The sequence below is a fragment of the Diuraphis noxia genome, unplaced genomic scaffold (genome assembly GCF_037042655.1).
Source record: "Diuraphis noxia isolate RWA-SAM2 unplaced genomic scaffold, SU_Dnox_SAM2 contig0001, whole genome shotgun sequence".
Classification (NCBI taxonomy): domain Eukaryota; kingdom Metazoa; phylum Arthropoda; class Insecta; order Hemiptera; family Aphididae; genus Diuraphis; species Diuraphis noxia.
The window spans coordinates 42,342,225-42,356,253 of NW_028301711.1; the positions used below are offsets into that span (position 1 = coordinate 42,342,225).

At 29.0% G+C, this 14,029-nt stretch overlaps 1 protein-coding gene across 1 annotated transcript in view; it reads right to left on the reverse strand.

The window, feature by feature from the left end:
• LOC107169413 (uncharacterized) overlaps positions 1-14,029 on the reverse strand; it is a 71,216-nt gene that overhangs the window by 13,292 nt on the left and 43,895 nt on the right. The window contains exons 4-11 of the mRNA XM_089216716.1: positions 13,593-13,897; positions 11,656-11,781; positions 9,963-10,220; positions 8,976-9,232; positions 8,544-8,685; positions 7,732-7,877; positions 7,463-7,655; positions 1,535-1,957 (exon numbers count right to left, since the gene is read on the reverse strand). Of these exons, the coding sequence (XP_089072842.1) occupies positions 1,535-1,957; positions 7,463-7,655; positions 7,732-7,877; positions 8,544-8,685; positions 8,976-9,232; positions 9,963-10,220; positions 11,656-11,781; positions 13,593-13,897 (1,850 nt within the window). The remainder of the gene's footprint in view (positions 1-1,534; positions 1,958-7,462; positions 7,656-7,731; positions 7,878-8,543; positions 8,686-8,975; positions 9,233-9,962; positions 10,221-11,655; positions 11,782-13,592; positions 13,898-14,029) is intronic.

Genomic DNA, 14,029 nt, shown 5'->3' on the forward strand with positions numbered 1-14,029 from the left:
TTAAGTTGAAAATTTATTTGGTTCATATTCAATACATTTAGTTTTGAAATTTTTAAAAGACTGCAATTGAACGTTACCTATGGATTTATGACTTCAATTTTTTTATTATTTATTTAATATACAATCATTTGTATTTATTATTTTACAATGATTTATTCATATACATTTAAAATATATACTAATGGTTTATGAGTAATGATTAAATACAAAAGTTTCTAAAAATTTTAAGTTTCCCATAATAAGATTCAGATTTCTCAATTTTTCACACATAGTGGTGCTATACTAGAGATATATAATATATAATATTATGAAATATAATACACAGGGTCGTTGGTTTTGAAATTATAAAAGTTGGCAACCTTATAAATATAATTCTATAGACATTTATCTGTAGATATATTATGACATCAGTCGTATTATAGACGTATAGTAATTAGTCATGTATTAGAGCTAGGAAAAACCTAAAATAATTAAATTTTGATAATCATCAAAAGTACCTAGTTAGTATTTTTAAAATTGTCCAATTTACCGAAAACGCCTAAAATTAAAATTAAATTCTTAAAAAGATTTTTAAAATCATTTTCTCTGAGTATAATTACCATATGACTAGAATTACAAAGAATACAATAAAGATTTCACTAAGAAAAAAATGTCTTAAATTGGTTTTTTTCGTATAAATTAGAACGGTGTTTCCGAATTGCGGACAAAAACCGTAAAAACATGCGAGTTGCGGACGAAATCTAAAAAGGTAACATACGAATTGCGGACACAAATATAAGATACTAATTGCGGACAAATTACCTATTATTTTTATTAAGTCGTCCTAATATATATCAATTGATCGAGGCCCTAAATGAAGTACAGACTAGTAGCTATACGAAAATGAATTGTTCTGCAGTGCGAAATTTAAAACGAGCAAAAATAACTGTTGAAAAAGAGGCATTTATTAGCAATCAAATTTTGCAATATTCACGTGGTGAAATCAGTAGAATATCATATATACAGGCTGTTTCAAAAAATTTTTTACCAAAAGATCTATAAATACTATGACGATAAATAATGACGATAATCTATAAGTATTTTATAAACAATTTTTGCTACAAAATTAAAACATTAAATAATTTAACAACATTTTAATAATAACGATTGCTCTTTTACAAGACACAAATATTTTTAACCCCACCTACCAACTTTTTGGTAGCTTGGCCTAAGTCCTGAAAAAGTGGTGAAGGGAAATATTTGTGTCCGCAACTCACGAGATTTGAGAAATGTGTTTGAGAAAAAAAACTCTGTACGCAACTAGAACTACGATAACGAAACTCGTGTCCGCAATTGTTATGTTACAATATTGACCTGAATAATTTCGTCCGCAACTATAGTATGTGTCCAATTAAATACATATTTCTTCTATATTATATCTGTATCTATATTATGATATAGATTTTAAAACCCGTAAATATAGATGTCAGAAAAAAATAATTTTAAAAATCGTTTTTTCTTGTGAAATAATTCCCAGATTTATCAGTATACTTACATGCTGGTATTATGTGATACAAACAAGGATTTTGCTGACGGCCGACTGCGTTGGTTGCCCGACAGCTGACCGTGTCCAGCACGATGGGTTTCTTGACGTGCGGCGCTCTGTCTATGTACTGTACTACGTCCGGAACGCCTACTGTCATGGCTGGCAGTACAAGCTCACCGACGGCCGTGTCGTTCCGCTGGTTGGGCAGCGCGGTGGTGACGTAGCTTCCGGTGGCCACCACGCTTGGCGATTGTTGCTGGTGCAGCTCACCGGTGGCCGTGGACGCCGAGCCCGGCCACACGAGCCACTCGAATTGAACACGTTCGTCGGCCGGGTCGGCTCTTACCCGGCAAACGATGTGGACGTTTTTTTCGTTGGCTTCCACGCCCACCAATTGCAGTTGATTTCCGTCATCCGCGCATACCGGAGCGTCTGCGATGAATTAAATAATTGTATTACCCCTATTACCAATAATCTCGTGGGTTTAATACATGATAAGCATTCAAAATTTTTGGCTACTTTATATCAAACGATAGTATGTTTTCAGATATAGTATTATAACTTATAGGGCATCATTTAAGGAGAATGATAGCGTAGAATTTTCTAAAGCTATTTCACACTTTTCACACTTAATGGATGGGTATTTTTTAAGAAGTTGATATAATTTTATAAAGTGACTGAAATCCATAATGTTTGATTTGTGCCTACCCTAAATCTAGAGAATAACTTCAGCAACATAAAAAAAGTAACATTAAAAAGTGATATTGTATAATTCATGTTCTAAAGTAAATTTTTTTAACGGATTTGAATATTTATTTTGTAGAAAGATGGTAAGTTTGCTTGTTGATCATTTTCGGGATCTTTGCAAGTGGCTAAAAGACTGGTTAAATTTTTTACACGTCACGTTTTAATCTCAACATTGAGGTGAACACATTTTGAAAAAAAATTTGAAATAGTGTCTGAAAATGGATTATACAAATATACGATTTATATATGTATAATATACCTCAAGATGTACATATGAATTCAATATTTTAACAGTTAGGTTTAAAATATATATATACATACCGACTCCGTTATAAAATTGATTTATTAAGAAACAGAGTGGTTTAAGGTTTTTTTTTAAATTTTAAACTTGATTGCAGTGATGCTGTCGTTCCTATAGAGTGAAGATAAAAAATTATTATTTTTATAACAGTTTTTAAACTTTAACTAGTTAGTTAATTTTCTTTATAGCTTAACCAGTTAGAGAATCTATTGTAAAACTAAGCTTTTTTCAGTTATTTTTTGAAGTAATCAGTTTGGTTAAAGTTCATAAGACTATAAAAAAAATTGAAAGTTCCTCACTCATTAAATGTGTGACCCGGATGGAATAATATAAAAAATTAATTTAATTATTTTTAACTGAGTAACCTATTATATTAATATTTTTACATAATAACTTCAAATTTTTATGTAGATGAACATAATATTACTTTTAGCTATTAATTTAGTTAGTTGTTTTCATCAATTTTCCTTCACCTGTTTGCTTGTAAAAATCATATCACTCAAAATTTGATAATCGTTAAAGAATAATGAACCAGTGTACTTGTTTATATAGTAGAGTAAAATTTATTATATTTTAATAGTTTCATTTGTCCACAAATGCATTTATGTGCACGTATTTATGTCGTATATTATAAAGTAATAAAACGAACAAATATTCCAAAAATCGAACTAAGCTCATATCTAATTTAATTTAATTCTTCGATGATGATCCAACAAGTTTACAACTACATTTTATAACAATTATCACGGATAAAACATAATTGCTTTATTTATAAAAAAAATCCTGGTTCAGAGCCAGGAAGTAGGTGCGATTTCATCCACCATGCTTAAATCTTCCGATTTATCCTTCTTTCCTATATTATTATGTGGTATTATTTCATTGATGGTTCTAACTTGCGACCCGGTTTATTTCCGTAATTTCGGTGAATTATCATTTGATCTTTTATCGAAATATTTGTATATAAATACGTATGTAATATAAATGGTTTTTTATCGCCATTTACCGTTATATTTTTCAATAAACATAGATATAATACATATTATACAACATGATTTTACCACCAACGTCGGGAATACTAAAATTCTCTCACTCATTTGATTAAATGGGGCCTTTATTGTTAACCTACTCTAATCGTTTATATTGGAACATCTATAAAATCAATTCAAATTTTTAACCATTCTGATAATTTTTAAAAAGTAATTCATACATTTGATGTTATGAAAGGTAATGTTTTTTAAAATTATGCGGGTAAAATCAAAAAATTATGACTAGTGAGAGCTTTATGACTATTTCAAATTGAACTGTAAATTTATTTATTTTTTAATTTATTAAAATTTAAAAGATGAAAGTTCTGTGAAAATGTATCACATTCGCTATCAATTGAGAGAGTATCAGACATTGTAGTAGTATAAATTAAGTTTTTGATAAACTGATAATCAATATTATATTTTCTAGTAATTTTATAGGAAAAACACTTAAAAATATTCAAAAATTAACTTGTTTGATTGATTTAAATATTTTAATTGATCAAAGATAATTGTATGAGATTATATTTGAAATAATTATCATTTTAATTATAGAGTGCAATCGTGTTGAAATATGCCGTTTGAAAATATAGGCATGTACAATCATATCAAAAGTAGGTATATGTTGCTATGTATAATAAATGTTTTATACATTTTATACACTACTTCGTATATGCGTGTACCTGGCGGGTCTTTGAAATGTTTCAATAAATAATGTGTCTACAAAGATCTTGATTTAATTTTTTGTAATTCAATCGATAGATTTAGTGTATGCTTTACATATGTCTTATACTCATAGACTGCAGACCTTTCCTATATAGTAGTAAATAATGTATAGACATCAAACACATTATTATATAGAAATAGGATGTAGATTTTAATAATGTATATGTATAACATAGACGTGTGGATATCTGAATTTCAGGTCTTTGTGCCTCTATTTTATTAAGGACCTCAACCAAAAAGACACGTTACATTAATACATTATTATGATAATGTAAGCATTAATAAAATCAATTTTTATCCGGTTTTAAATAGCATGGTATTAATAGGTATTTTATAACATAATATAAAAAGTGAAAACCACCTTACTATGCAATAGGTGTTTAGAGGATGTACAACGGAAGTGATAAATTTTAATTTAATGATATAAAATCATTACGAAAAACAATTCTGACCGATCACGATCTATCAGTCTATAATATTACTAAGTATATTTTATGATAATCTTATGATTAGGTCAACTAAGTATTAGTAATACAATGTAGATTTTTTGCGAAAAAAATTGTATTTGAAAATATCATCGTGAATATACAAATTCAATATATTATGTGATATTACTATTACTTTGAAAGTTAGATTACGAATACTGTTAATAGTGTTTACAAATTATAATAAATTAACTTACATCGTTATCTTTCGTTTAAATATCTAATTTAAGATTAAATTTGAACATAAAATATCTATATAAAAAATTTTTATATATTTTTGTGTTTTTTCTGTTAAAATATAAAATACTTTTGAGGAACATTTTTAAATTTTCAATCTTCAACAATAAAAATTGAACATTTGATATCCTTTGATACACTTTAAACTAGAAGATAATTTACAAACTTTCGAGATTTTGATGCCGTTTTGTCAAATGATTTTAAAAAAGTCATGCTTTGAATCTTAAATATTTTTAATTATTAAAAAAATGGATGAGTAACCTAAAAGTAATAAAAAAATTTTCAAGACCCAACGATAAAAAATTAATCGACATTTTAGAAAAAAAGTCAATGTTTTTATAATGTTATCTATATAGCTCAAAAATCTTCAATATATTTTAAAATTGTATCATGTATAGTAAATTTTGTAAAATAACAATTTCATAATAATATCTATGATATTATTTGAATCGTATTTGAATTACGACAAAATAAGAAAATATTTTGATGAGAAATCATTAATTTATGGCTAAATGTCTAATATCAATAAATTTGAACTTCAAAAGTTTATAAAAAATTAATGCGACTTTCAGTAAATATTTTTTTATTAATGATAGAAAAATATATGAGGACATTTTCATTAAATTTCCAATTGTTGGATTCAAACATTTTTTTTTTTAAGAATTTCTTATCCAAAACAATATGCGAATTTTGTGATTTTACAAATTTTGTCAAAATTCTAATTTCTGACTCGTGAAAATGTTTGCTGATTCACACTAAACATTTTTTTTTTAGATCCATTAACAACTCATGAGAAAATTTCTCTTAAATGTTCACGTTTTTGAGAGAATATGTTTTATTGACATTAATAATTAAAAACTAATAAAAATTTTAAATTTTGTATGCCTACAATTAGCTCAAAAATAGAGTGAAAAAATTCTATAAATTTAATGACGTATTGAAAATACCTGTATAAATATTCAGTCAACATGCAAGTGTCTGCGAATACACTAAAAAACTAAATAAATCTTATCGAAATTGGTTTTACGTAAAAAGTCCCGTTTTTCCTTAATTTTTTGGTTTTGTTTTTCTCGACGTTTTTGAAAACTACCAATTGTTTTCTATTTTTACCTCCAAATGCACTAACTTGATTTTCCCACCAGAAAAAATTTACTCAAATTGAAAATTGAAGCATTATTTCGACTACTTATATAGTGTGTAAACAGACACAAATCTAAAAACACATATCATTGCAGTAAGATCAATACATTCGTCGCTCTGTTAAGAATCTAAAATGTATAATGACAGCCTATACATTACCAACTATTACTTAAATGTTTGATTCAAAGCTTATTTTTCTTTTATAAACGTACCTACTTAAAATGTTTATAGTTATTGGGCTGGTCATTATTATGTCCTATCCTGGCAAATACTGTAATAACGCCCCTGTGTTTGACTATGTTTATTCAATACATCAAAGCAAATCCAAACAGACATTTAAAGTTATTCCTTGTTATGTAAATAATATAATTAATTATTTCAAGTGGTTTTGGGTCATGGTATTGTGTTAAGAACAATTGTATTTACATGCAAATGTATAAACAGTTTTACGTTATAGGTATATATTATTATTTTTTTAAAGAATTTCAATTTTATTTGGTTATAGCTTAGGGGACTTAACTTTTCGTACACCAATGATATTATTTATGACTAAATACTGAATAGAAATGACAGACTGTTTTCTATGAAATATAGGTATATAGATACTACGTCATATTCTGTTGATTTATGTATTAATTTTTTTCCCACATATCAATTAGTTTTAATATATATCTAATTATTTCAGAAACCTATATGCATGATATAATAATGTGTCTAAAATATTGTATTAATTTGTCTCCGTATTGTGTGATTTTTTTGCACGATTGCTTTTTTAGTTCTAAAAGCAGTACTCGAAATAATCGTCCACGTAAACAACAGCAAAGTTCCATATAATATAAAATGTAGTGATAGAAAATTCAAAAATGGTATAGATATATAGATCTTTTTGAAAAATTGCAAACAACGAAAATTTCAGAAATCACTTTCGAATAATAATATGATGTTTTTCATATAAATTTCACTAATTTATTACTATACACCGATACATGTTTTTGAAAACTAATGTCATATCAATATTATGTTGACTGATAATTTTACATCACGTCGTGCAGTTTCGGAATAAAATTATACGTCAACACATACAAATCAACATTGAATAAAAGTATGTGCTTATTATGTAAGTAAGTACCTACCTACGTCGCTATAGCTATGTATATGATACCTATATACTTATGATTCGAGATACAAATAGAATTTCGTCAGATCGAAAGCCCCGAATGTTTTTCAATTGCATATTATTCGAATCACGCATACTCAGAGACGTATTGGTACTTACATTGGACGCGGAGAGTGACCGGTCGCGACCGTCCCATTCCCAGGTCGTTATTACACTGACACGTATACCGACCGGAATGTCGGCGGCCCACGTTCCTTATGACCAAAGTGCCGGCGCTCAAAAGAACGACTTTGATTTCCGAGTCGATGCTGACGCTACCGTTGTTGCTGCCGCTTTGCAAGATTGGGTGACCCTGCAGCATATATACATACAAGATAAATATTATTGATAGACGTTTCGCTCACGTCGCCTTTGTCGGGTGCACTCACGTTGTGATACCATTCGATGCGATTACGTTGTTTTCCTTTGCTCCCGCTGCCATCCAACACTTTACATTCGAAATACACGTCGTCTCCCGTTTTGATTCTACTCGGATCGAATGTGTGGCCCAAACTCAATTTAACTATAGGCGGATCTGTAAGTTTAGCATTTATTGTCATAACATTATTTTTAAACTTTCAACTATATCTATTAATGAACTAATCTCTCAACTCGCACGTTTTGAGCCGTGCAATTAACAGATTATATGCATTAATCGTAGGTGATTAATTTAATTCTTATATTTTGGGAACGACTTCTGTATTAGGTTTCTTAATTATTGCATTATTCTCCATAGTTTCCCGTCAACATTTATATATAAAATATAATTTCACTAATTAATACGTCAATTTCAATTTCGTATCGAGAACCATGGATATTTTTTATTACTTCGGAAAATAATTAAAATGTCGTTTCATGGTTTTCAATATAACTTAAAATTGGTACACACGTTAAGTTACACATTAAATATCCACTCATATTATACGTCTAATATAAATACAGGAAACATTTATCAAAGAACCATCAGTGGTTTGGATCGTAGAAATCATAATAAAACGTTTCCGAAGGTATATAATCGATAGTTTACTTTTAAGATGAATCGTAAAAATAATAGTAAATCAAACACGATATAGATATAGGTACCGTGATTTACAAAGTCTATAATAAATTGGCACACGTTATGTGCGGACTAGAGTGAAAACACAATATTAAAACGGTGATTATAACTACGACGACAAGGTGTTTAATAAGTTTTACTTACATTGAACGTTAAGCAATAAAGCTTTATTTTTAATATTATCTTTCGTGGTATTAATGTCAGGATTCCAAGCTCGGCATCGTAAATATCGACCATCGTCACTCGGCGTAGGCCTCAATCGTATCCTACTGCTATGTTCGGTTTGCTAAATAACAAAGACGAATAAAATAAAAATAATGACAAGGTGTACATGTATGTAAGATTTTTGAATGCATATTGCATATATCATATAAATCATATAATATACCTATATTATGAAAACAAAAAAAATTGCAATCAACCCTGATCAATCGTCTTGTGGTTCAATTCAATTAAAAATAAAACTAAACATTATGGTAATAAGTTCAACGAATAATAACGCGTGTGACAAAAAATTGTGACTTAATTAACTAAACATTCGACTTAACATGATACAATTTGGTAATAATCACTCACTTCAATTACTGTCATACGAGTTGTAGTTGGAGAAGAAGGTATTTCGTCAGCTAAGGTGCCGTTTCCATCAATGGACCATTCTATCGTAGCCTTAGGACTCGCACCCTCAGCCCAGCATTCGCCTGTATACCACTTACCAGATATAAGATTTGTTGCTTGTACAAATCCGTCATTATTACTGTCTTCGTTATAATTAACTATGTTCTCTGATTCGTCTATTGGATGTATGCCGACAATACGTACACTTTTCACATTCACTACAAGGAAAAAATACGTATTTAAAAAAAAAAACTATTTTTAATAATTATGTGAATATTAACGAAAAATTCAAGTCTCGAGATCGTTATTAATTTTATAATTACAATTTATAGCAAAAAACAAAATAAATGTTGGTCTAAAACTAGTTTTTGCATAAAATACCCGGAATCTCATGCTTTTTTACAGAATAGATTTAACGTCTTAAGTATTGAAAATTGTTTTGACTTTATTGAAAAATCAATTAAGTTAGAATGTTAATTTAGTATTTGATTATAAATGTAAAAATATCTATATATAACATGATAATTAATATTATTTATCTAGCGTACAATGTGTACATACGATACCTACATATGAAGAAAGTTTCTAGCATGGATTTAAAATCAGAACTGTTATTTATTAATGTTACATATATAAAAAAACATTTGTTTTTATAATAATTTAATGTTTTAAATTTATATATATACTTATATTTTTTAAGTGAAAATATCCCAAAAATAAAAACATGAACATAAAAAAAATTATAAAAATAGTATATAATTTGACATAATTTTATAAATAGAAATTTTTTTAAAGTGAGATATTCATACTATAAAACAATCAATTGTGGGTTTTGACATGTAAGTATTTTATATTGTACATTTTGAGATTAAATTATAATTTTAATTATTATATTCACCGATTGTTGATTGACTATAATATACGTTGTAAGTTATATGAAATACTTACGGTACATGTTTATCAGCACTGTCATTCGGAGATTTGATTGCATGGTGTTGTCGTCGTTTCCTGCCAGACACGTATAAGTACTATTAGCATGGTTTCGATTCAACTGATGAATCACAAGACTTTTGGTAGTTATTTCTTCGTCGTCGTTTTCGTTTCCGTAAGATACTTCCTCTATCAGATCCATGATTTTTCTCGTACCGAGCGACGATGTGACTTTGCCGTTCACGGAGTACCACTGCACCCGTGGCTTGGGTTTACCTATAAAATAAGTCAGTTCACTAATATAGATGATTTTATAATGGGGGGGGGAGAAATAGTACATTTTCGTTGAATTCGATTTCCGGGCATGTACATTAAAAAAAAAGGTGTACATATAGGTGCTTGTGTATAGGTATACCGAACGCTTTTTCGTACAAATGAAATCGAATAACGTAAATAAATCGTTATTTGGATTAGGTATAATATGTGTCACACATTCAATGAATCGACATTAAGACGTGTACAAATCGGGCTCATTACAATATGTCCCATCATTAAACTGTCACGTAATCTACATTCTACAGTATACCTACTCATCGTGTTAGGTTACAACATAGGTAACAACATATTTAAATATTGTAAATACGCCGATTTCTCGTTCGTGAAGGCGGTGGGCGTAGAGGTTAAATATAAGTATATTATCGATATTGACATGTCAAGTAACCGAACAAAGCGTATACAATAATAATTCGTCAACAAACCGACATAATATCAACCATTTTTATATGCCAGAATCCATCGACAAATCGTATTCTTAAAACAACGTCGAACATGCTGTAAGCCTGTACCAGACATAAGTTGTACAACAATAATTCTTCATGCGTCTGCGTCTATCGCGTTACCACTATAGACGATCAGTCTTTGCACAAATGCATGTTGTTATTTTTTTTATTTTTTTTTTTACAGATCTCACATTGTAATTTGTTTATTCGCTATTATTATATTATTAACTATAGCTGACCTCGTACATTTCGTTGCCCTTAAAAAATGATGGCCCTTTAAAAAATTGTGATTGTTCAAATCTTTTTGAATGTAACTCTCAGCAGTTATAGTATATTTATACATTAGTCATCAGTATACAACTCAGAGTACTTACTAATTTCTACTAATTATTTCTCATATAGTTATTAATAATAAATAAAAATAGAAATATAATTATATAATTATGTTGATAAAACAAAGGGTGATGTGTCATCCCTCCTTAATTATTATTTTCATAATTTCATCACCCTTATTTGGAGTAAAAATTTATGAATTACGGTTTGAATATCGCATAAATATCAGTCCATATTAAAATGATAAAATATATGATTTTATTATAAAATGAAATATAAAAAACGGAAAAAAATTGGAGTTGGGTAATTTCAACCTTATTTAATATTTTGTGGAAAGTTGAAAATATTAAGTTGGTATCCTTGTGCAATCCATTTTCCATGCCTGCATGCCAGTTTTATAACACTAAAAATCATATATTTGTTAGACAAAAAAATTCGTCGTCTAATACAACTCAAATACGTATCACCTTTTAATTATTATTATTATAGCCATAAAATACTCCATATTATCACAGCACTAGACTATATTGTGTAGACTCGATTGTTTATGGAAGTACCCATTGTTATAAATCATAAGAATAATAACATTAAATGCTTACCTCCTTGAACTCGGCACTCCAATACTAATCGACCGCCTTCCGGTACTGGACCGATGATGTGATGCGATCCTCCGTCGATTTCCGTTCCTACCCCGTTATAAGCGATTGTCATTTTATCGGGTGGTACTATACATTGACATAAAATTCAAATTAATTAGTCGCATGTTTCTGATATAAGATTAATATACAGGTATATTATGATGTCAGTGATTATTTATCAATCAAATATAAGCAGGCATATAATAGGTAAATAATATCTTAAAGATCTATGAAAAATGTTTGTATTATATAATAATGGTATAATAACACTAATTATGTATATTTATGTTTTAATATTCTAACACGTATTAATTCTTCAAATATATCCATTCGGTACCTATGTCCTATATACTATATGTTATCGATTACTAAACCAATAATATACTATTTAAGTACATTTAAAGTTTAGATTAGGGAAGTGATCAAGTGGAGAATCAAGACTATATAGCCTAATGCGCACTATTCTCCTATTTAAATACTTATAAATAATACACTATTTGCAAAATAACAGACATTTGTATATCAACGTTTAAAGATAAATATCCTGCTCCGATCAGTAGTGGAATTCAAGATGATATTGGTATGATTAAATAATGCTATAACGAACTGAATCCTATAAATTTTAGAATTAACTGAATCTTGGATTATTTTGAGGTACCTGAATAATAATTCAGTTCCATGAAATTTAAAACATAATATTGATTAAGTCCATGTTTAAATACTTTTGAGTCCCATCAAACTTACTTCCCACATTCGCAAACTTCAAACTGACTATAACAAAAAAATAATCTACAGGCATGGATAAAAATGTTTGTTTTAATGTTAGTTTTGATAAATTTGATCAATGTGTGTAATGTGTATAATTCAGATTCCCCTCGTAAAATAGAAAGTATAACATAATATCGGTAATAATTAGTATTGATGGTATAAATAAAATCCAAAATATTTGCAATATAAATGTAATGATATAACAGTTGATAAATTTCCAGTAATGAAAAAATAAAATAAACGTTTTAAGTATATAATTTTAAAAACTATATTTAGGTAATAGGTAGGTACTTAAAATATTATCAATATTTTTCGTTAATTTAGTTGATTTTTATTTAATGACATTAAAATTTAGATTTCAAACAAGATATTAGAATATTACCTATTGGTTTTCCCTGCAAAAATCATGTACACGTTTTAAACAACATATTCCATACAAACTTCTACCGATTTATAAAATAATATGGGCCCCGTAAAATTCCACACTGTCCCCCGATATGCAACGGACCGGCACTAAACTTAAATGTAACGGACCTTAAAATTAGTTATAAATAAACTTTTTTTTTCTCTAAAATAGGTAGGTAGCACAAAAGTCATCCGAGTAAACTAATGAGTGTCTGGTGTCAAAATAATGCGTTGTTTATAAGTTATACAGTTATATTTAAAAGGTACCTGTTAGTAGAAAAATATGAAAAATAAATAAATTCATATTCAGAAAATGAAATATCTCGTATTACCTTTATAGTTATTAGTATTAGTGTATCACTACCTACTTACTATAAATTACTTTTTGTAAGAGTATTGTTTATTTTAATTATTATGAATTGTTTAATCCTATTTCGTATAGGTACATTAAATAATTAAATAAATTGATGATTATAATTAATATAAATTAAAATCAGTCCAACCGAAATTTTTATCGATTTTTGTGTAAGCATATTATATTATGTACATACTACGATGGTGAGATCTGAAATAAAGTAAAATTACGTTTCCGATAAACTTTTATTCAGAAACTGGAATAATGACGTGAATACTTAAAAGGCAAACCTAACAGTATATAGCCTAGCCAAAGCCTACGCACACTAACAATAATATAAATCTACATAGGACATATATATTCTACTAACCTATGACTCGCAGGATTATTCGATAGTTTCGGGTAGGTGAATCACGAAAATCTACTCGGCACCTGTAAGCCCCTGCGTCCTGTTCTGTCACGTTGGTGACTTTGAGCGCTGCTTTGCTACTGTTGTCGTACAGGGCGCCGTTGTAGTCGTCCAACAGCAAAGTACGCTGTTTCGACCATTTTCCTCGTCCACTGTTAACGCCGCCGCCGAACACCACAAACGACGCCCTGGGACCGAATCCTCCGCTCTCCTCGTCCGAAGACCATTTCAACGCGTGAGCTAACGGTCTTCCACGCACGTCAAAACTATAACCGCGGTTAAGTTAATTAAACATTTTAATAAGTGGTTGGAGAGAAAAACGTTAGCGGTTTTGGGATACAGAAGGATTGTTTATTATACGCGCGGGCCGGACTTCTCATCGGATTCGGCGACGATGT